The sequence below is a fragment of the Panthera uncia genome (genome assembly GCF_023721935.1).
Source record: "Panthera uncia isolate 11264 chromosome E2 unlocalized genomic scaffold, Puncia_PCG_1.0 HiC_scaffold_19, whole genome shotgun sequence".
In the NCBI taxonomy this organism is placed as follows: domain Eukaryota; kingdom Metazoa; phylum Chordata; class Mammalia; order Carnivora; family Felidae; genus Panthera; species Panthera uncia.
In genome coordinates this window covers 14,795,280-14,819,466 of record NW_026057588.1, presented here as the reverse complement: position 1 = coordinate 14,819,466, position 24,187 = coordinate 14,795,280, and the positions used below count along the sequence as shown (strand labels likewise).

The 24,187-nt window shown below is 39.2% G+C and overlaps 1 protein-coding gene across 6 annotated transcripts in view; it reads left to right on the top strand.

The window, feature by feature from the left end:
- LOC125915973 (zinc finger protein 585A) overlaps positions 1–24,187 on the top strand; it is a 109,226-nt gene that overhangs the window by 48,388 nt on the left and 36,651 nt on the right. For 3 of the 6 annotated variants that reach the window (XM_049622080.1, XM_049622072.1, XM_049622071.1), the window contains 4 exons: positions 3,411–3,476; positions 7,598–7,687; positions 8,977–9,109; positions 10,192–10,287. In XM_049622080.1, coding sequence (XP_049478037.1) covers positions 7,655–7,687; positions 8,977–9,109; positions 10,192–10,287 — 262 coding nt within the window. In that variant the 5' untranslated portion in view covers positions 3,411–3,476; positions 7,598–7,654. Of the gene's footprint in view, positions 1–3,410; positions 3,477–7,597; positions 7,688–8,976; positions 9,110–10,191; positions 10,288–24,187 lie in introns of those variants that run through there. The other 3 variants (XM_049622073.1, XM_049622074.1, XM_049622075.1) reach the window with 2 other exon arrangements.

Genomic DNA, 24,187 nt, shown 5'->3' with positions numbered 1-24,187 from the left:
CCTGACAGTTAAACCCTGACAATGTTTTTGAAAAGTATGTTTTTATATTGCACAGTCACACTCCTTGGCACATAAAGGAATGGCTTGGATTTGAGGTTTGAAATCTGTCAAAAACCTGTACCCAAGAGGCATAGGGAAACCCCAATTTCTGGCACATTACGTAATGAGCTTTCCTAGTCAATAAATCCATCCAGGGCTGTCTGAGAAAAATCCTTATCTGTAGGGCACCTAGTCCAGGAATAGGGGCAGCACCAGAGACTGAAATACAGTAAGTACCTTGAGGTGGCGAGGCTCTCATCTAGAAGATGGCCGCCACACTCTGAGTCCCTCCCACACACCCCTGGCCATTAGGATAGCACTGGACAGCTGCCCGAGGCCCCAGACATGCCTACACGGCTTTAGACTCCACAGTCCCCTTTGGCTTTCTGGAAAGACCAGCCGATTTACTGTTGCAGCCTGAGCAGGAAGCGCCAGCAGCTCTTTGCAGACAGGGCTTGGCTTGTTTAGGGGCAGGTCCAAAATGCAGTAAAACCCTTTGAACATGAGGCGCCCACAGCCAAGAATTCTCTTGAAGGCCACATTTACCAGAGGTCACTGAGGCCGAATTAACGGGGGGGGGGGGGGGGCGGCGAATGGGTGGTGCCCTGGGGATTATGGGGCCACAAGGTGCGATGGTGGTGTCAAAGGAAGAAACCACTGCGGGATGTCCTGTACCCATAGTCGATGCCAGACCTAAACCTGCAGTGAGATTAGAGGTCGAAAGTTTAGAGCTGCGCTAGGTCAGAGGGCCTAGTGGGTAGACACAATGTGTCACATTTGCATGTGCCTGAGAAGCAAAAGAGGGGATTGTGAGACAGGGTGACCGAGGGTGGGAGCGAGCGTGCGGTGTGCGTGTCTATGCGTGTAACAGGCCCTGGGTGGGACTCCGGTGACGGCCTATGCCATTGTGACCCCCGAAGGAGTGTGTGATTGTGTGCCTTTGACTAGGAAGAATGGCCTTTATGTGAGCATGCATTGTGGCCTCTGTGCGTGTCTCTGTGCCCAGTGGTTATGTACTGGCTCCTCTACCCTCTCATTGCACAGCCACTGTGCAGCTGCAACAAAGAAATGACCCCGAGAGGTCACATTTTGCACTAGCATAAAATGAAGGTTTCCAGCAAGAAAGCGCACACCTCAACTTGGGGTAGTAAGTTTTAGAGCCTCAAGGTGCCCCTTAGACCAGGCTCTTGTAAAGACATTATGGGGCCATCAGAGTCACACACTCTGGCGGAAGCCCTGCCCTTGGTGCCTGTGGGAACAGCTACAAGTCCATGACGGCAGCATTGCCACAGGTCTGACCCCAGGCACCCACGGTGAAATCAAATACAGGTTTCAGCACCCCTTCTGTTTCTGGGTTTGTATGTGAGGTTATGATTCACTTCTCCATTCTTGCCATTCTCCAAAAGAAGCAACACAAGGAGTAGGAAAGAGATGTTGCATTGTAATGCACGTTAAATATTGTTGATGCCAAAAAAAAAAAAAAAAATCAAACTTCAGGTGAGTTTCCTTGTTCACACACAAAAAAAATTTTAATATTTATTTATTTTTGACTGGTTTGGGGGAGGGACAGAGAGAGAGAAAGGGAATTAGAGAATCCCAAGCAGGCTCTGCACTGTCAGCACAGAGCCCAATGTGGGGGCTCGAACTCACAAACCATGAGATCATGACCTGAGCCAAAGTTGGACGCTTACCCGACTGAGCCACCCAGGCGCCCCACAAAATTTTTATTTGGGTGTGGAACATTTGATTTTCTTTGTCTGAAGTGGGCTAGGTGGAGACAACCTTACGCCTCCCGTCCCCAGTCCACGATGGAAGTCATCGAGGTAAATCCTCCCTCAACAGTGGCTCTTATTTTCTCTGTCTTCTCCAGGTAATAATCACATATTAATTGAATGTCATTTGAATTATACAGTTGGTCTTTATTTTAGTTGGTGATTAAGCAAGGCAGCAGAGTTTATGGGGAATCACACACCAGATATCTTTGATTTTCTGCAGAGGCCTACTAATCAGCAAATGACAAGGCATCAGCTTTGTGAAGCTTTTGGAAGTGGGATTATAATTGGGGATTTGAGGGTAGAGATCTGTGCCAACGGTGGAAGGAATGTGTTCAGGTGATCTCTAAGTTATAATTAGTAGTACTAGTCAGGTGTTAACTTGTGGTCTGGCAGCCTGAGTGTTTTCAGGTATACCATTGTGTGGATTGTGAGGGGCAACGTGGTGTGATATTGAGGAGGATGGGCCCTGAATATCCAATATTTGGTTTGAATCCTGGCCCTGCCACTTCCTAGCTGTATGAGCTTGGTGTGTCCACACAGCCTCTGTGTTCCACAGTGCTCAGATGTACGTTATAACATCATAGGGATATAACAAAGATAAAAATGTAAAGCTCATGGCAACAGAGCTTGGAACATAGGAGTGTTCAATACATATTAACTGTTGTGATTCTGGGTGATTCCCCTTCAGGGTCCAATAGTAACGACAATATGAAGGTAATTGATGGTTATTTGCAAGGTAAGAAAATTATCCAGAGGCTCAACTGGTTAAAAACAGAGGTTCTAGGGGCACCTGGGTGGTGCAGTCGGTTAAGCGTCCGACTTCAGCCAGGTCACGATCTCGCGGTCCATGAGTTCGAGCCCCGCGTCAGGCTTTGGGCTGATGGCTCGGAGCCTGGAGCCTGTTTCTGATTCTGTGTCTCCCTCTTTCTCTGCCCCTCCCCCGTTCATGCTCTGTCTCTCTCTGTCCCAAAAATAAATAAAAAAACATTGAAAAAAAAATTAAAAAAAAAAACAAAAAAACAGAGGTTCTTGATCTTCAATTCTTTGATTGCTCTTATGAGCTTTCCAGGGGCCCACAGATCACTTGAAATGGTATTCAGAAATGTGTATTTACTGATTATCAAAGGTAAATATAACCAAAATAATTCAGAAATATTGGTTTGGAAACAAAATGGTAATAATGGGTACAATCTTGTATAAAATATTCAAGATTACAGAAATGGTTGAGTAAATCCCACTACATACTATATACATACATGAGATAAAATAACGTACAGCTAATGAAATTATACTTATAAAGATTCTTCATAAGAAGGAAAAATATATAAGGTAATATGAAGCAATATCCATAGCTATGAAAAGTATTACTCAAAAGCATTTTTAAATTATGTATGAATCTCATTTAACACTAGAGAGTTATATAAGACATTTTGCAAGGTTTGTATCCAAAATGGCATTTTAATTATATATGTGTGAAGGAGACATCTGTATCTACATTTATTGAGAATCTACTGTGTATGAAACTCTTTTCTATCTGCTTTTTACACATTCATTCACTCTGCTAATTCCACTTACCTGAATTATGTTCATTCACAGAAAAATCTTGATAGTGAAACTTTTGAATCATACTGATGATATTACTCAAGGATTGTCCCAGAAATGGTAGGTGAAATTTATTTCAATAACACTGTTTTTCCAATTCAGAGTTAGAGTTCATAGTTTACTTTGTAAGTGGAAAGATTCTCCCTATAATTTTACTTTAAGAGATATGTTGGATAATATTGATGCTGTATTTCCAGGTAGGAATTATATCTGACTGTTGCAGGAGAATCCAGTAACCTAAAGAATTAATGAACAAGCCAGGTGCCTGAATGGCTCAGTTGGTTAAGCGTCCGGTTTTGGTTGAGGTCATGATCTCACAATTCGTGGGTTCAAGCCCCGCATCGGGTTCTGTGCTGACAGCTCGGAGCCTGCAGCCTGCTTTGTATTCTGTGTCTCCCTCTCTCTCTGCCTCTCCCCTGCTTACACTCTCTCTCTGTCTCTCAAAAATGAATAAACGTTAAAAAAAAATTTTAAATTAATGAACAAGAAAAATAAAATTACCCATGGTGTGTTGTCATCATGTCCTTCTCCCTCCCTGCCCCCCCACCATTAATCACCAATTATATATTTTTTTTTCCAGTTTTTATCTTGATTTGATTATGTAAGGTGACAAAGAATTTCCTACTCTCAATTTATAAAAGGAATCCATAGATTTCATTATGCCTCTGTGCATGTAAAGAGAAGGCCCTTGGTTCCCTTCTTACTTGAAAAAACCTTTCTGATTTTTTTCATCTCCTAGGAGTATAGATTTGTCAGTTTAAATCAATTACCAGAATATGGGGATATTAGCTAACAGCATTTTAAAATCAATTTTTTAAAATGAGATTAAATATCATTTCACAGAGCATAGAAAAGATCTGGGGGGCACCTGGGTGGTTCAGTCGGTTAAGCAACCAACTCTTGACTTTGGCTCAGGTCATAATCTCACAGTTCACGGGTTCAAGCCCTGCATCGGGCTCCATGCTGATAGTGTGGAGCCTGCTTTGGATTCTCTCTCTGTTTTCTGTCTCTCAAAATAAATAAACAGTGGCACAAAAATAGACACTAAGATCAATGGAACAGAATAGAGAACCCAGAAATGGACCCACAAACGTATGGACAGCTAATCTTTGACAAAGCAGGAAAGAATATCCAATGGAACAAAGATAGTCTCTTTAGCAAGTGGTGCTGGGAAAACTGGACAGCGACATGTGGAAAAATGAACCTGGACCACTTTCTTACATCACACACAAAAATAAACTCAAAATGAATAAACTTAAAAAAAAATCTGATGTCTGGATTATTCCAAGTATCTGTTGTATGAACAGTATTTCCAATGATGGATTTATATTAACAGAAACATGGGATAGATAGTAAAAGTTATGAATAATCAGATAAATCTCCACATTGTTCCAAAAAACAGTATTTAGACTCATGAAAGTTTTAATTTGCACCTGATCAGATTCTCTCAACTCCTTCAGGATACTGAAATGGTTTTTCTGAAACTGCCTGGGGCAGAGGCATATTTTCTCCCAACGTGTTTGAGAATATTTTTTGTTTATATTGTGTATTGAGAATTACATGCTTAAAGCCAGGCTTTGACATTTTTTAGTTCGCATTGTAAGAATGCAGACCAAAGGAACTTAAATTTTATTGTAAGGAAAAATGGAATTAGCAGAATTGTGTTTCTTTTAAAACAGTAAATTAAGGAACTTGGAAGTTTCTCCACTTCAATTAGTAATAACTAACTTTAAGCAATTATTTTATTACATATTTTATATAGATTACTTAATCTTCAGACTATTTTATATGCTGTATGATATTTTTTCCCAATTTGTCAATGAGACTTCAACGGACTGGCATGTTAGTAAATATCAGAGTTTAAATCTGAAATTCATGTCCTAAAAGTCTGACAGTGTCTATATTTATTACAGCAAGAGACTACTTCCCAAATATTGATTATTTTTAAAAGCTCTCTGCCTCAGTCAGTAATTCATCACACATGTCTTTTCTTCACTTGTGTGAACCAATCTCATAATTATTGATAACCACATAGTATGCCAGAAGGTATTACAACATAATTTTTTTAATGTTTATTTCTGAGAGAGAGAAAGCGTGGGTGGGGAAGGGGCAGAGAGAGAGGGAGAGATGGAATCCCAAGTAGTCTTCGCACTGTCAGCACAGAGCCCAACACAGGGCTTAATCTCATGAACCTGTGAGATCCTGATCTGAGCCAAAACTGAGTTGGCCACATAACCGACTGAGCCACCTAGACGCTCCAACAACATAACTCTTTTAATATGTTGCCTACTGTTACACGTTTTCAGTTTTCTGTTATAAAAAATTTCTCTGAAAAAGTTCTTCTGCATATAATTTGTGTACTTTTATTTTTATTTCCTTAGGATAAATTTTTAATAGTGGACTTTCACATAAGAAATCAGACATTTTAAGGGCCTACAATATTGTCTGATCCTGTAATATTAGCATTTGGCTTGATTAAATGACTAAACGTACTTAGCTGTTACTTTTAAATGCCAATAATCCAGCAAGGGACATAAACTATGAATAGAAACAAATGTAAATCAGTGTACAGTAAATACCGCAAAAGACAGTCAGGTGACATACCTTGGGAATTCATGGGAAAGTGACATTGGTTGGATTTGGGCCATTACTGTAACGTTGGAATAGGTTATACTGAGCCCATGGAATCTCTCTGAAGATAAGTGGGATTTATTCTGTAAACTTTGCCTTCTAATTTTTTTTCCTCAACTGATGTTTAGATGCAAAATGAGAGTGATAGGCGTATGAAAGACATTGTTGCTAAATGTCAAAATAAAGCCTCCTTAGGGTCAAGAAGACTCAAGAGTTTTTTTCCAACCTCAAGAAGAGAGTGTTTTAAAAATAAATGAAGTCTCTACTTTTTGGAGAATAGCTTCTTTTAACACATACATTTATGTATGTATAAATTTTTAAGTTAACATATGGCCACTGTTAAAATAATTATGAAGTATATTTATTTTTTAATTATTTTTTTAAATGTGTATTGAGAGAAAGTCAGAGGGTGGGGGGAGGGGCAGAGAGAAATCCCAAGCAGTCTCTGCACTGCCAGTGCAGAGCCCGAGGCAAGGCTTGAACTCAACAAACCCTGAGATCATGACCTGAGCCTAAATCAGGAATCAGGCTTAACTGACTGAGCCATCCAGGCTCCCCAATTATGAAGTATATTTAAAACCAAAAGAAAACCAAGATTACATCTGTTTAAAAATAGTCATGGTAACATAGGATTGTATAACATAACAAAATGGAAAAATTACCAAACCTTTCAATCTGTTGATATCCTATGCCTGTCTCCCAATGTCTGTCTCTTTTTAAATGATCTAATCATGTTGTTCTATTTTTTAAACTTATTTTTCTATTAATAATATTTGGAAATGCCCTTAAATATGTTTTCCTATTTAGCATTTAATGTTTATTTATTTTTGAGAAAGAGAGAGCAAGTGAGTGGGGGAAGGGCAGAGAGAGAGAGGGAGGCACAGAATCCAAGGCAGGCTCCAGGCTCTGAGCTGTCAGCACAGCGCCCGACGTGGGATTCGAACCCACAAACCATGAGATCATGACCTGAGCTGAAGTCGGATGCTCAACCAATGGAGCCACTCAGGCGCCCCTCCTATTTAGCATTTAATGGTTGCTTTATAGTCTGTTGCCTGTATCTTTGGTATTTAACTAGTCAGCTTGGCTGGACTCAAAACACAGATCCTAGGCCTACATAATTCTTTCTATGTTGTGTTCATTGCCCATATGTGGACCAACTTCAACTGACCCTGAGGCCGTAAAAGAGCCTCTAGTTTGGATGATGAGCCTTTTCTCAAGCTTGGAAGGTGGGAGTGAAAGAGGTAGATCCACTCATGGAAAGACTGAGCAGCCCAATCTCAGGCCTAGATCAGCCTTCTCAACATGGGATCTTGTCCAGATCTCCTGCTCCTGTGTTTGGATCTGGCTTCAATGCCAGAAGTGACTTATTCTACAACTACTTTTGTGTAGTCTGGTGTTTGGGACTTGAGAGAGATCTTAGATCCATCTTCTATTTTCCCTAAATTCTGTGTTAGTACTGGAGGCTAATTTTGGAAGAAGAATGGAGGAACAAAAAGCCCTTATTAAATTAAGTCATATTGGGAACAGTAAAACCTTTTTTCTTCTCTCAGCTCTGAATTCTCTAGAGTTTGCATTTTTTTCCAGTGGAGGATCACTGAGGAGCACTGATGAGGTCTTACATTTCTAAAACCATGACCTGTGTAAGTTGATGATTCCTGTCTCCTTTCAATATTACAATGTTAGTCTATGTGGCTTTATTCATTAATTAACCTAAAGCTTCCTACTTAAGAGGGCTTCATTCGGTTATTTGCTCCACAGTTTGCCCTAAAATCAAAAAGAGTGATAGCAAATAGCTCAGTTTCCTGCTGATAAATGTTTGCTATCCAGTGTTTTTGTGTTTATTATCCAATTTACTCAATCCACTTCTTGCACTTAGTCTTTAATCAAAGGCTATGATGGAGCAGTAAAAGAGTGAAGTCCCATGAAGGACATAATTGAATTTCCTTTATAGGTCTCTGGTTTGATGAATTAGAGATGTTGATCCCATTTAATTACCACAGGTAGACTTTCAGATCCTCCACAGGCCTGAATATTCTAGGCAGATGAGATGGAAATTGGAAGTTGGTCTCATTCTTAGTATGTGATGGTATCTCATGTTCTTGAGAATTGTACAATTGGTTGGAAGCTTTTATACTCTGCATCTTTCTGAGAAAGTATTGAGAGACAAATATATCTATTTTGTGGTAGAATGTGATCTGTTGAATTTGGATAGCGTTTATTTGATTATGGCTCATCCTTCGTCAGGGTATGCTTAGGAACAAGAAAAAATATTGAGTAACTGATGGACGATAACAATGAATGAGAATATTATCCTAAGGAATGTAAACGTGTTGATTTCTAGAATTGATGAAGACCTTTGAAATTTTGTCCAACCAAGTATATAAATGTCAGGGATGGATTAAATCTAAGATATCTACAATAAAATGGATTGTGACACAGCCACAATTTATTTGTCAAAACAAAGAAAAATACTTACAGTATATTCTCACAAAAGATGAACTCAATGCTTGTAGAAATGTCAAACTTTTTTGAAAAGCATTTTTTTTTTAACACAGAAATTCTTACATTCAATATAGGAGGAAAATCCTATCTTCTTTTAACTCTATAGGGAAATAATTTAGAACTTCACATTTTTTGAGAATTTCTACATCATGCAACTAGCTGACTACATGATTATGCATTATACTTTATTAAATAGGAAAACTTTAATTTCATCCATTCCCCAGTAAGTCTGAGTTATTGTGATAGCTCACAACCTGCAAAGACTTACCTGTAGCAATAAGGTTCTTCAGGAATATGTAGACACTCTGCTTGGATTTTTCTAGCCCACTTGTACCTTATCACTCCCTTTCTCTAATTCATTCCTATAATCTCCTGTCTTTACATCTTGGAAATGTTTTTTTCTATTTCATACTACATGGGTTTGCAGTTTCAGGAATTAGTGACATTCAGGGATGTGGCCATAGACTTCTCCCGGCAGGAATGGGAATACCTGGACTCTGTTCAGAGGGACTTATACAGGGATGTGATGTTGGAGAACTATAGAAACTTGGTCTCACTGGGTAAGTTCATTTGTCACGAGAGATTTAGAATGTGCTCTGTGGTATGTTAACTTTCAACACAGTGAATTTCAAAGCTGCCTTTCAAGACATAAGCTGAATGAATACCTTTTTCTTGTTCCCAGAGGAAGGTTTGAGGTCTGTCAGTTTGTCAGTGCCTCTGCCATTAACCATGGTCATTTTCTCTTTTGGTGATATTCACATCTCCCTCTGGCCCTTCTTGTCATGGCCTCCCTTTCTTACTGGCCAAGGGGTGGACAAAAATTCCTTATATTGATTCCATTTATAGCTATTGTCCAAGAGCCTGGTTTCCCATTATGTTCACACTGAATATTGCTATAGATTTGCTGTGTCTTCCACCTGTAGGGCAATTGTTAGATGTAGATTTGTAATTGGCTGTGACAATGAGAAGAGTCTCTATAACTTATATAATAGTGGATTGGATAAACAATATTCATTTAAAACTGAAGAGTACACATTTCATTTCCAATTTTATATGATTTATGGTTGAAAGTTACAATTCATGAACATGACATTTATAATTGAATGAATATTTTGTAAGTGAATCAGGGTGCTTCTTATTTTCCTCTTAAGACAATAAAATAATTATAATTGGTATTATGTCCCAGAAACTCTTCCTTGGGAGGGGGGAGCAGGGAATATATATACATACATACAAATTTAAGCATCAAATAACCATGTGATAACAGTATTATACCCATTTTACTTGCCAACATTGTGGAACAGTGTGTTAAAATGACTTCCTCAAAATCATAAGGTTGGTAGGTATTAAAGGAGAAAGAATTTGTGCTCAGGCCCTCAGCTCTAAAGAATGTTCTCAAACATTGTTAACTTTTCAATCACTTTGTTAAATGTTCTCTTAAGAGGAAGAGTCTGTATTAAATTAAAATAAAATTTCATCATACCTGCCTGGTTCCTTAAATCATCTCATCCTTCTATTATCTGAAATCTGTATCGGTAACATTTAACCTCTATTTCATTACAAATTTAAAGAAAACTAAAGATTTTGTGAGTTTTGCTTATATTTCTATACCATGTGGCTTTTTTTTTTTCCTTGCAAGCAGGACACTCCATTTCTAAGCCAGATGTGGTTGACTTATTGGAGCAAGGAAAAGAGCCCTGGATGATTTTGAGGGAAGAAACACAAAGACAGTACACAGGTAAGGAGGGCAAAAGGAGGCCATCAGGGCTGGTAGCAGCCTACATGGTAATGGGGAGGCGTACATCTCTGTGTTGTTTGTAAAGCCCTCCAAGGCACTAAGACTTGTGGAGCATGGGCTTGTGACCTGGGGAGGAAATAAAGGTCTCAACGTGAACATAGAGGAAACTTCAATTTTATTTACCAAGCACGTTATTTCTCTTACATTTCAAACCCATTTTCAGTGACAAGGAATCTCATTTTTCATTAGTGCCATCTTTTACCTACATGTTGGATTCAACTGCTCTCCAGCTCCTCTTTTTTTTTTTTTTAAACATTTTTTATTTATTTTTGAGACAGGGAGAGACAGAGCATGAACAGGGGAGGGTCAGAGAGAGGGAGACACAGAATCCGAAACAGGCTCCAGGCTATGAGCTGTCAGCACAGAGCCCAACGCGGGGCTCGAACTCACGGAGTGTGAGATCATGACCTGAGCTGAAGTCGGCCGCTTAACCGACTGAGCCACCCAGGTGCCCCTCCAGCTCCTCTTTTACATACACACACATATCAATGCAATGATAGTGAACACGACTTATCAAGTTCCTGCTCTCATGGAATTTACATTGTATTAGAGTGAGGATAACAGTAAACAGGTAAATAGATAAATAATATTAGGCAATGGAATGAGCTATGACAGAAAGTGAGAAGAGATTGGGCCATTTGAGATAAATGGTTGGGGATGACTTTTCTGAGGTGATAACATTTGAGAGGAGACATGACATAAGGGCCCAGGACATGTGTTTGGGAAGAATATTCCAACCTAAATGAACAGCTTAGAAGACTCAAGAGGTGGCTGGGGGCAGTGAGGGAAAGGAATGAGGAGACTGGAGGGAGAGGGCCAGAGAGAGCTTTGTGAGTTTGAGCAGCACCATTGTAGACCAGAATAGAATGCCTAAGGGGAGCGTAGTAAGTGATGAAGCCACACTACTGTTAAGAGTCAGATCATATGAGGTTTTATTGGATTTGAATTGTTAGAAATAATAAGTATTAGAATCAATTATATCATCTGTTTTTATTTAATTAATTTATTTTTTAAGTCTTATTTATTTTTGAGAGAGAGAGAGATAGACTGCAAGCAGGGAAGGGCAGAGAGAGAGGGAGACACAGAATCTGAAGCAGGCTCCAGGCTCTGAGCTGTCAGCACAGAGCCCGATGTGAGGATCAAACTCACAAACCGCGATATCATGACCTGAGCCAAAGTTTGACACTTACCTGACTGAGCCACCCAGGTGCCCCTTTTTGTATTTGATTAACTTTTTTTTTAATTCTTGTTTTTAAATTTTAAATTTTATATCATTTATTTATTTTTAAAAGTTTATTGGGGCGCCTGGGTGGCTCAGTCGGTTAAGTGTCCGACTTCAGCTCAGGTCATGATCTCGTGGTCCGTGAGTTCAAGCCCCGCATCGGGCTCTGTGCTGACTGCTCAGAGCCTGGAGCCTGTTTCGGATTCTGTGTCTCCCTCTCTCTCTGACCCTCCCCCGTTCATGCTGTGTCTCTCTCTGTCTCAAAAATAAATAAATGTTAAAAAAAAAAATTATTTTTAAAAGTTTATTTATTTTAGAGAGAGAGTGAGAGAGAATGGGGGAAGGGCAGAGAGCGAGAGAGAGAGAGACTCCCAAGCAGACCCCCCACTGCCAGCACAGAGCCCAATGTGGGGCTCAAACCCACAAACCATGAGATGATGACCTGAGCCGAAATCAACAGTTGGACGCTCAACCAACTGAGCCACCCAGGTACCCCTAAATCATTTTTTTAATGTTAGTCAGGGGCGCCTCGGGTGGCTCAGTCAGTTAGGCATTCGACTTTGGCTCAGGTCATGATCTCACGGTTCAGGAGTTCAAGCCCCACATTGGGCTCTGTGCTAACGGTTCAGAGCCTGGAGCCTGCTTTGGATTCTGTGTGTGTCTCTCTCTCTGCCCCTCCCCTGCTCTCTCTCTCTCTGTCTCTCAAAAAAATTAACAAATGTTAAAAAAATAAAAAATGAAATAAAATGTTAGTCAAATACAGTGACATCTGGGTGGCTCAGTCAGTTAAGCATCTGACTCTTGATCTCAGCTCAGATCTTGATCTCAGGGTCATGAATTCCAGCCCTGAGTTGGTAGTGTCTCAAAGGGGGAAAGGCAAGGATGGATGTTATTGACATGGAAGTTTTGTTTAGGGCCAGTTTTTCAATGTGGACACTAGGATTGGGTGAAGATCAAGATATAACAGTGGAAAATTAGTGGAAATTACATAAGAATTTTGAGGCTCAGGATTCAAAGAATCCTAGAGCACAAATTCTGTTGATGTTTTCCATTGAAGAGTTGATGGATCTTTCCTGGTAATGAACTTTCTGGTAATGAACAATCAAGCCAATTGCCTGTATAAGAAACTCCAGGAAAGTAAAATTGTGCTGTGAAAACAGTGGGATAATTACATCGTGTTAATGTAGACAGGAGGGTACATTCAGGGATTGGCAGTTCTCTGTGTCCAGGCTGAGTTGAGGGGAGCATGTCCTTGCAAACACCCTGAAAAGTATGCCTAGAGAATCCTTACATCAGACTTTGTAACCATCTGTGGAGCAGCCCACTTCTTAAGTCAAGGCAGTTCCCCCTCTGAGACATTACCAAAGCTCTTTAGAGGTGGTGTTTTCCTTTACCACATAAAGGGGACATGTGTCTTGTTATATTAATGAAAGTGATGGGCACCTGAGTGACTCAGTCAGTTGAGTGTCCAGCTTTGGCTCTGGTCATGGTCACACGGTTCGTGAGTTTGAGCCCTGTATTGGGTTCACTGCTGTCAGTGCAGAGCCCACTTCAGATCCTCTGCCCCCTTTCTCTCTGTGCCCTTCCCCCACTCACGTTTGTTCTCTCGCTTTCTCTCTCTCAAAAATAAGTAAAACGTTTTTTAAAAAAATGAAGGTAGGGACACCTGGGTGGCTCAGTCAGTTAAGTGTCCAACTTTGGCTCAGGTCATGATCTCCCAGTTCATGTGTTTGCGCAGTCTGTGAGTTCAAGCCCCGTGTGGGGCTCTGTGCTGACAGCTCAAAGCCTGGAGCCTGCTAAGGATTCTGTGTCTCCCTCTCTCTCTGCCCCTCCTCTGCTCATGCTCCATCTCTCTCTGTCTCAAAAATAAATAAACATTAAAAAAAAATTATGGGGCACCTGGGTGGCTCAGTTGGTTGGTCGTCCGACTTCAGCCAGCTTAGGCCATGATCTCACAGTTCACGAGTTCAGGCCCCACATTGGGCTCTGTGCTGACAGCTCAGAGCCTGGAGCCTGGTTGGGTTTCTGTGTCTCCCTCTCTCTCTGCCCCTCCCCCACTCAAGCTCTGTCTCTCTCTCTCTCTCTCTCTCTCTCTCTCTCAAAAATAATAAATAATCATTGAAAAAAAATTTTTAATTAAAAAAATCAAGGTGACTTCTGGATCCCACCCAAAGGCAGGGGCTGGAGGACCAACCATGTGTTGGAGGGTTTCAGTCCCAACCCCCAGACTCTTGGGAGGGGAGAGAAGCTGGAGGTAGAATTAGCCAATGGCCAATGAGTTAGTCATGACTATGCAGTGAAGTCTCCATAGAAACCAGAAGGACTGTGTTCTTCTGGGTTGGTGAACAAGTGTAGATATGGGGATAGTGGCACACCTGGAGAGGACATGGAAACTCCAAGCTTGCCCTATGTACCTCTTCATCTGACTATTGATTCCTATCCTTTAATAAACTGATTAACATAAGTACACATTTCCCTGAGTTCTATGAGCCACTCTAACAAATTAAAAGAACCTAAGGAGGAGGTCATTGGAACCTCCAATCTATAGCTGTTTGGTCAGAAGCACAGGTAATAAACAGCCTGGGGCTTGTGACTGGTGTCTGAGTGGGGGATGGAAAGCAGTCTTGTAGGGACTGAGCCCTTAACCTGTGGAATCTGATGCTATCTGCAGGTAGGTTGTGTCAGAATTGAGTTGAATTCTCAGACACCCTGCTGGTATCAGAGAATTCTTGGTGCTGGGGTGGGAGGTAGGGAGGGGAGGAAGGGAGGGCAGTGCTTCTCCACCACCATGTTGGAATTGTGCTGGGAAACTGAAAGAGTTGATGTCAGTAAAACTATATATTGGCGCCAGCTCTTTTCTCGTATGCTTCTACACTTATGTTAACAGACACATATCTTAAGGAAGACTTTAGTTGAAGGACACATTGGGCCCAGTTTAGTTTCAGTGAATTAAGCACAGGGCCATTCCAATATGCTTCTATGGATAAGTTTACAAACACCTACATCTCAGTGAATGAAGAGGTTACTTGCAAAAAAACCCAAAAAACTATAATATTCTTACAACATTATGAAAACCCTTGGGTGATCTGGGCAAAAGATTAACAAAACACTTTCCCATTCTGTATAAGGATTTGGTCTTCTAACTCTGCTTCCTTAAAAACAGACAAGCCAGAATGTGTCGACTATGTTAATCAGTCTCATTATTTACGGTAAAATTGACCCAGTTGCTGAATTGCACCTGGCCAGACAGAGAGAACACCGTATTTTGGCTTCCTCTAAAGACAGTATTTATTTAAGTACATTTATCAAAACTAAGTAATGAACGTTTGTACCATACTATTAATACTATTTAATCATAGACTTTGTTCAGATTTTACCAGTTTTCCACAAATGCCTTTTTTTCTGTTCTCCGATCAAATCCAGGATGCCATTTGGTATTAGTCAAAATGTTTCTCTAGTCTTTACCAATCCGTGACAGTTTCATGGGCTTTCTGGTTTTTCACATCCTTGAAACTTGCATTTATTATTTCAGATATTCCTGAAGTCTGCTATTGGACTGATATTTACTGATAAGTACATTTTTGTTCATTTTTGGTGACAGTCCCACAGAAGGGATGGCATGATCTCAGTGCATATTAGAGGGTCCATGACATAGATATGTGTTGTTACTGTTGCTGTCAATGTTAAACATTCTGTTAAGGTACTATCTGCCAGGTTTCTCTACTGTAAAGTGACTATTTTTCCCTTTCTAAATTTTTTTTTTTATGTTTTTGTTTTATTTTTGAGAGAGAGACAGAGTGCAGGCAGGAAAAGGGCAGAGAGAGAGGGAAACAATGCTTAGCAGGCTCCAGGCTCAGCATGTCAGCACAGAGCCCGATGCTGGGCTTGAACTCACAGACTGCGAGATCATGACCTGAGCCACCCAGACACCTCCTATTTTTCCCTTTCTAATTGATAAACATCTTGGGGGAGAAACTTTGAGACAATGCAGATAACCTATTTCTCTTCCAATTTTCACTCGGTTTTCTGCAGCCACCAGTGTGGATTTTGCTTGGACTCATTTCAAAATTTTCAACCTCTTTTTCTATGGGAAGCAAATTTTACTGTCCAGAATACAATATTTGCACAGTTCTCTTTGCCTTTAGCAGTACAGTATCCAGTCAAAATGATGTTTTCTAGAATTGTTTAGTTCTTCTTCATCCTCTTCAATGTGATTATATTATCCATTTTTTGTAGAATTAGCTCAATTTGTTATTTTAGGTACCTCTCCTGCCCTACATCCTGTTTCATATTTATTTATTTATTTATTTCAGGTGTATGTGAACTATTACAGTGGTTCTAAGAGTAAGAACTATACAGAAAAGAATTCTCATGGGGCGCCTGGGTAGCTCAGTTGGTTGAGCATCTGACTTCGGCTCAGGTCATGATCTCACAGTTTGTGGGTTCGAGCCCTGCATCAGGCTCTGTGCTGACCTCTTGCTTAGAGCCTAGAGCCTGCTTTGGATTCTGTGTCTCCTTCTCTCTTTGCCCCTCCCCCGCCCATTCTTTGTCTCACTCTGTTTCTCAAAAATAAATCAATGTAAAAAAATTAAAAAAAAAAAAAAAAGAATTCTCATGAATTGTTGCCCTTTCAATTTTGTTTTGTTTTGTTTTTATTTATTCATTTTGGGAGAGAAAGAGCATGTGCAAGTCGGGGAGGGCCAGAGAGAAAGAGAAAGAGAGAGAGAATCCCAAGCAGGTTCCACACTGCCAATGCAGAGCCTGATGCAGGGCTGAGACCCACAAACCACGAGATCATGACCTGAACCAAAGTCGTATGCTCAACCAACTGAACCACCCAGGCACCACCCACCCTTCAATTTTGATACCCTGGTCTCATTTTTTCTACCCTATTCCCACTCCTTCAAAGTAAGTGATCCCATCAGTTTCTGGTTTATTCTTCCTGATTTCGTTTACATAGATACTTTTATGAGGTCCCATTCTTACATTGAACCTTAGCATATCTTAGATTCTCAATTACTCCTTGCTGTTTTCCCTTAATAATTTATCCTGGAAATTACTTCTTACAGCAGATAGAGAGCTTCCTCATTGCCTTGTGACTGCTTAGTACTCCTATATGTGGATGTGCCATTGTTTATTCAGTGACTTTCTTCTGTTTAGTCTTTTAGGTTGTTTTCAATGTGTCGTGGTTATAAACAACACAAAAGCAAATAGTCTGGCCCGTATGTATTTTTGTAGTATCATTGGAAGTTTAGCTTCCAGGTTGATTCCTAGAAGTGTGGTTTCTGGTTCCAAAGGTACTTGCTTATGTGTTTTGTGTGTGTGTGTTTTTTTTTTTTTAAATCTTTATTTTAAGTAGGCTCCATGTCCCATGTGGGGCTTAAACTCATGATCCTGAGCTCAAGAGTTGCATGCTCTACTGACTGAGGCAGCCAGGTGCCGATGCATATGTGTTTTTGTATGATATTGCCAAAATCACCCCCCAGTTGGGTTTTACTAGTTTGTGTTTCCACCAGCCGTGTATGAGAGTATCTTAACAACAGTAAACATACCTATTGTTCAGATCATAAAAAAATACTCTGAATAAAAACTCAACAACAGAATATATTGTCATACTTTTAACTTTTTACAAACCCAACAGGGAAAAAATGGTATCTCGTTTCAATCTGCATTTTCTTTATGAGTCAGTGAAACATTTTTTCATATGTTTAAGAGCGATTTCTGTCTATTTCATGAGTTGTTGGGTTTGTGTCTCTCCCCCATTTTCTTTTTGTTTTTTAAAGTTTATTTATTTTGAGAAAGCTAGACCAAGTGTGTGAGGGGCAGAGAAAGAGGGAGGGAGGGAGGGAGGGAGAGAGAGAGAGAGAGAGAGAAGGAGAGAGGGAAAGAGAATCCCAAGCAGGCCCCACCCAACTCTGGGCTCACTCTCACAAATCATGGGATCATGACCTGAGCTGAAATCAAGAGTCAGACGCTTAACCAACTGAGCCACCCTGACACCCCTTTATTTTTTAAGTAGGCTCCAGGCCCAGCATGGAACTCAACACAGGGCTTGAACTGAGATCAAGACCTGAGCTGAGATCAAGAGTCCAATGTTTAACTGACTAAGCCACACAGGTGTTCTTGAAGATTTTATTTTTACGTAATCTCTTCACCTAGCATGTGGCTTAAAGTTACAACCCTGAGATCAAGAGTTGCATGCTTTTCCGACTGAGCCAGTCAGGCGCCCCCGAGAGTGATTTTATATATTAAGAGTATTAGCCCTTTGTCTGAAGTGTATGTTGCAAATATTTTCTCCCAGTTTCTCAATTGTTTTTTTTATTTTGATTATGGGAGTTTATTTATTTTTTAATATAGTCAAACTCATCAGTCAGTCTTATTATCTCCGAATTTTGTGTCGTGGTTAGAAACTATCTCAAGGTTAAGGATAAATATACATATTTTCTTCCATTACTTGTATGGTTTTATTTTTTACATGTAAATCCGTAAACCATTTGGAAATTATTCTTGTGTATAAAATAAGGTCCTGGGGCACCTGGCTGGCTCAGTCAGTTAAGCATCTGACTCTTGGTTTCGGCTCAGGTCATGATCTCACGGTTCACGAGTTCTGGCCCTGAGTCAGGCTGTCTGCTAACAGTGCAGAGCCTGCTTGGGATTCTTTCCCTCTCCCTCTCCCTCTCCTCCTACTGCGTGCATGGTCGGTCTCTCTCTCTCAAAAATAACTTAAAAAATAAGTAAAAAACATAAATAAAGTAAGTATGGGTCTAATGAAATCTTTTTCCGTATGGCTACCCCAGTTGTCCCAACACCATGTATTTAAACATCTATCTTTGTTCCCTTCATTTGAAATGCCACCTTTATCAAATAATAAATTTCCATATATTCTTGGGTTGTTTTCTGAGCTTTCTATTCTGTTCTACTGTTTTATTTGTGTATGCATGTACCAGTACTGCATTGCTTTTATTATGGGTACATTGTAGCACATTTTAATGTTTGTTAGAGCTAGTCCTCCCTTTTAGATTTTCAGTGTTTTTCTGCCTATTTTTGAATGTTTGTTTTTCCATGTAAACTTGATTATTAACTTTTCTAACTCCATGAAAAGCTTGTTGGTATTTTATTTGCATTGCGCTAAATTTACAAATTAATTTATGAGGAACTGAGATCTTTATAATCTTCCAATCCAAGAAGAGGGGTTGTTTCTCCATTTGTTTGAGGCTACTTCTATGTCTTTCAGGAGTGTTTATAATTTTTCTGAAATAGGTTTTACGTATTTTTATTAATTTTATTCTTCAATGTTTAATCTTGTTCTTTACTGTTATAAATCACATTTTCTCTCCCATTTTGTACTTTACCTAGTTATGGTTTTCCAGTAGAAAGACTCTCAATTTTTTCAACAGGTTTATTGCTGTATAATTTATGTAACATGAAATCAGTCTTTGAAAATGAACAAGTAAAAAAAATTTTTTTAAGTTTTTATCATTTGTTTTAAATGTTTATTTATTTTTGAGAGAGAGAGAGACAGAGTATGAAAGGGAGAGGGACAGAGAGAAAGAGGGATATATAGAATCAGAAGCAGGATCCAGGCTCTGAGCTATCAGCACAGAGCCTGACACGGGGCTCAAACCCACGAACTGTGAGATCATAACCTGAGCTGAAGTCAGACGCTTATCCAACTGAACTACCCAGGCACCCCATTTTAAAAAAAAATATTCATTTATTTTTGAGAGAGAAGACAGAGAGTGTGTGTGAGCAGGGAAGGGGCAGAGAGAGAGGGAGACACAGAATCCGAAGCAACCTCCACGCTCTGAGCTGTCCACACAGAGCCCTACGCGGGGCTTCAACTCACTAACCATGAGGTCATGACCTGCGCCTAAGTCAGTTGCTTAACCGACTGAGCCACCCAGGCGCCCCCTGCCCCACCCAAATTTTTCTTAAACAAAATGAACAAGTCAGGGATGCCTGGGTGGCCCAGTTGGTTAAGCGTCTGACTTTGGCCCAGGTCATGATCTCCCGGTTCGTAGGTTCAGGCCCCACAACAGGCTCTGCACTGACAGCACTGAGCCTGCTTCAGATCTTCTGTTTCCTTCTCTCTGCCCCTCCCCAGCTTGCGTGCTCTCTCTCTCTGGAAAATAAACATTTAAAAAACACAAAAAGGGCAAAAAGGCTCTTTCTTAAAGTGAACAAGTCAGTGTTTTTTTATATAATCACATTTTGTGCAGCCATCACCAGTGTATAACCCATCACCCCATGAAGAAACCTGATACCCACTAGCAGTCACTCTGTATACCCAGCATCTGATAAACCACTAGTCTACTTTCTGTCTCTAAATATTTGATTATTAGGAATATTTTTATATACATAGAATCATGTAATATGTAGCCTTTTATGAATGTCTTCTTTCATAATATTTTTGAGATTCATCAACATAATATGAAGTGTCAATACTTTATTCTTTTTTGTGGCCGAATAATATTCCATTCTATTATTTCTTTTGTTGCTTTGCTTTTAGTATCATACTTAGGAAATCATTGTGTTATCCAAAGTCTCAAAAATTTACTGCAGTGTTTTTTTTCTAAGCAGTTATTAGTTTTAGTTCTGACATTTGGCCTTTGACCCATTTTGAGTTAATTTTCATGTGCGCTATACGGTGTGAGGTTCCAACTTCATTCTTTTGTGTGTGAATATCCACTTGTTCCTAACACTGTTGCTTAAGACTTCATTGAATCTTTTTGGTTCCCTTTTCAGTAATGAATTGATCATAATTTGAGATTTTATTTCTGCACTCTGCATTCTATTCCATTGATCTATATATCTGTATATGCCAGCACCATACTGTCTTGATTTATTGTAGCATTGTAGTAAGTTTTGAAATCAGGAAGTGTGATTTCTGTTATTTTGTTCTTTTTTGTTTGTTTTCAAAATTATTTTGGCTATTTGGAGCCTCCTATATTTCTGTATAATCAGATTGTCATTTTCAGCGACAAGAGCAGTTGACATTTTGATGCAATGGATTGCATTGCATCTGTTGATCAGTTTGTAAAGCATTGTAATCTTAGCAGTATTGTTCTTCATGAACCTGAGAGGTCTCTCCTTTTATTTAGGTATTTAATTTCTTTCCACAGTATTTTAAAATTGTCAATGTATAGATCTCAGGCTTCTTTTGTTCAACCTATTCCTACATATTTTATTCTTTTTGATATAGTTGTAAATGGCATTTCTTTCTTAATTTTGTTTCTGGATTGGTACCCTTGGTCTTATTTTTAAAAAGTTTTACTCTTTATATCCTGGTATACTATCATATCATCTATAAATAGGGATAGTTTTATTTGTTCTTTACCTCTTTTCCTATCTCTGATTTATCTTGTCTAATCGAATAGTTAATATCTTTAGTACAGTTAAAAAAATTTTTTTTTAATGTTTATTCATTTTTGAGAGACAGAGAAAGAGCATGAGCAGGGGAGGGGCAGAGAGAGAGGGAGACACAGAATCTGAAGCAGGCTCCAGGCTCAGAACTGTCAGCCAGAGCCCGAACCGGGGCTTAAACCCACAAACCGTGAGATCATGACCTGAGTCAAAGTCAGACGCTTAACTGACTGAGCCACCTCTTTAGTACAGTTTTGAATAATTGCAGAGATACTCAGCTTCCTCGATTTGTTCTTGATCTCAGCAGAAATCCTGTTTCCCCACCTAATAAGATACTAGCTTTAGAAATGAGAGAGAGAGAGAAAGAGTGTGTGTGTGTGTGTGTATGTGTGTGTGTGTGTGTGTGTATTTTATGTTGTGGAAGTATCCCTGAGCTCCTATTTGCTTGGATTTTTCTTTGTTAGTATTTTATATGGTCTCTCTTGATATTCAGAAGTTATTTTGGCCCATATTTTCTTTTAGTGTCTCTTATCAGGTTTAGATATTAATATTTTTTTCATAAAAATTATAAAAGAATTAGGAAGCTTTCCTTCTTTTTCAATGACCTGGAACAATTTATGGAGCATTAGCTCTATAGCTAAAAGCAGTCATGGCCTTCTGCGACTTGTCTCCCAATAGGTCCTCCAAAAAGGACAAATGAATGAAAAAGTAGTAAATCTAGACAATCCACATCCTAGCATATCTTTAAGGCAAGATACCAAAAGTTCCACATATCTGTAAGAAAAGGACTAAAGGTAAAAACTCCAGGACACTCTCCCAGTAAAGGTGGTTTTTCTTGCTCTATAATAGTAAAATTAATTAGTATTCAAAGTGCATAACCATGAAAATGATTTTTACATAGATCACCAACTGGTAAGATTTTGCCATATCTATTTTATTTCTCTCTACACTACATTTATGGAGGTATTTGAAGGCATGTCTTAGGCATCATGACTTGACCCATGAATCATTCAGCAAATGTCTCCTGAGAATAAGGATAGTTCCACAAATAAGGGTATTTTTTTCTTTTTTTTTTTTTTAAGTGTATGTGTATATATGTTTGTATATAATCTCTACACTCAACATGGAACTCAAACTCATGACCCAGAGATCAAGAGTCACATGCTCTTCTGACTGAACCAGGCAGACACCCCAAGTGTGTATGTCTAAAAATTAATATAAATATTTTTCACAGAGCGGAGGTTCTGTTTTACATAAATGCTAAAATTATTCTCAGGAATTATTCTTTCTGCATTTATTGACATAATCATGAGATTTTTTTTCTCCATTGTTCTGTTACTGTGTTGGATTCTGTTTATTGACTGAATTCTGGAATCCAGTTCTAGTCATGGTGTGTTCATATATTATCCCTTTTCAATATTGTTAGATTTGAATTTTTAATATTTCCTTTACGTTTCATGAATGAGATTAAACTATATTCTTACTTTTTAAGATTGGATATAATGATTATGTTAGCTTTATGAATGTGTTTAGGAGAATGTACCCTTTACCCCCTTTTGACATGGTTGGGTTGATGAAATATTCCAGAAAAACCATCTGGACCTTCAGTTACCATTGTAGATTTTTTTAAAAAACTTACTCAGATTGGGGTACTGGGCTGGCTTGGTTATTAGAGCATGTGACACCTGATCTTGGCGTTGTAGGTTTGAGCCCCACACTGTGGGTAGAGATTACTAAAAAAAAAAAAAAAGTTTTTTTAAATAATAAAACTCAGATTACACCATGCTAGAATTGTTGAAGTTTTCTGTGTGTTGATTTTATAGAGGTTACTTTCTAGAGATTTATGCATTTCATCCACATTATTAACATAATGGGTTTTTTTTTCATGATGTCATTTTACTGCATTTGAGGTGTGGAGGGCTGATAAGTGAGGTCCCTCTTAGCTCTCATCCCTACGTTGGATATTGCTGCAGTCTCCTTCCTCTTTATCAGTCTTGAGAGAATCACATTAGTAACATTGCTTTGAAATACAATATCGGCATTGTGGATCCTCTATGGTTTTTGTGGGCTCTATTTTGTAAGATGACTTCTATCTTTCTTTCTAATTTGTTTTTATTTTGTTGCTCTTTTTCTGGCTTCTTGCAATAAATGTTTAGGCGATTAATTTTCATGTTTTCTCACATGTATGCATATCTGTTGTATAATTTTTTTCTACTGTAACTACATTAGATTGGAATGGATGCAGATATTATAATTTGGTTTAAAATTTCTTTGTTGTTAATGTTTATTATTTTTGAGAAAGAGATGGAGTGTGAGTGGGGGAGGGGGAGAGAGAGAGAGAGAGGGAGACACAGAATCCAAAGCAGGGTCCAGGTTCCAAGCTGTCAGCACAGAGCCCAACACTGGGCTCGAACCCATGAACCGCAAGATCATGACCTTAGCCAAAGTCAGATGCTTAACTGACTGAGCCACCCAGGCACCCCTTGGCTCAAAATTTCTGTATAAAAGTTTAGGAAATACTACCTTAGGTCCACTATTTTCTTTCTCCCAGCTTTTTGTTTTTAAAATTCATCAAGCCAAATGAGAATATTAAAAACATATATGTAGTTGAGGTGCCTGGGTGGCTCAGTCAGTTAAGCATCCAGCTCTTGATCTCAGCTCAGGTCTTGATCTCGGGAGTTTAAGGTCATGAGTTCAAGCCCCATGTTGAGCTCCATGCTGTGTGTGAAGCCTACTTAAAAAAAAAAAAAAAGTATATGTGTATATATATATGTGTGTGTGTGTGTGTGTGTGCGTGTGTGTGTGTGTGTGTGTATGCATATATATGTTAGTTAATTAGCCTTCACACAGATTTAACTCTGGGTATTAGCATTTGCCTTTTTCTCTCTATATATGCACCTTTCTTCTTGGCTCACTTGATGGTAAGTAGCAGTTACCATTAAATTTTAACTCTCAAACACTTCTGTATGCATTTCCTAAAACTAAAAACTTCTATGTAGTCACACTATTATTATCATAGCAATTCAGCCCTACATCTAACATAGAGTCCATATTTCAGTTTTTGAACTTTTCTCCAAAAATGCCATTTGTAAAATTTGTTTCCAGGATCCATTCCAGGCTCATATACTGTATTTGGATGTGAGGCTTTGTATCTTACTGTCATCCTACCTTTTTTTTTCCCCTTTGAGTTTGATTATTTTGTAGCATCCAGTGTAGTTTTCTCATGGAATATCTGCTTTCTAGGTTTGATGTTTT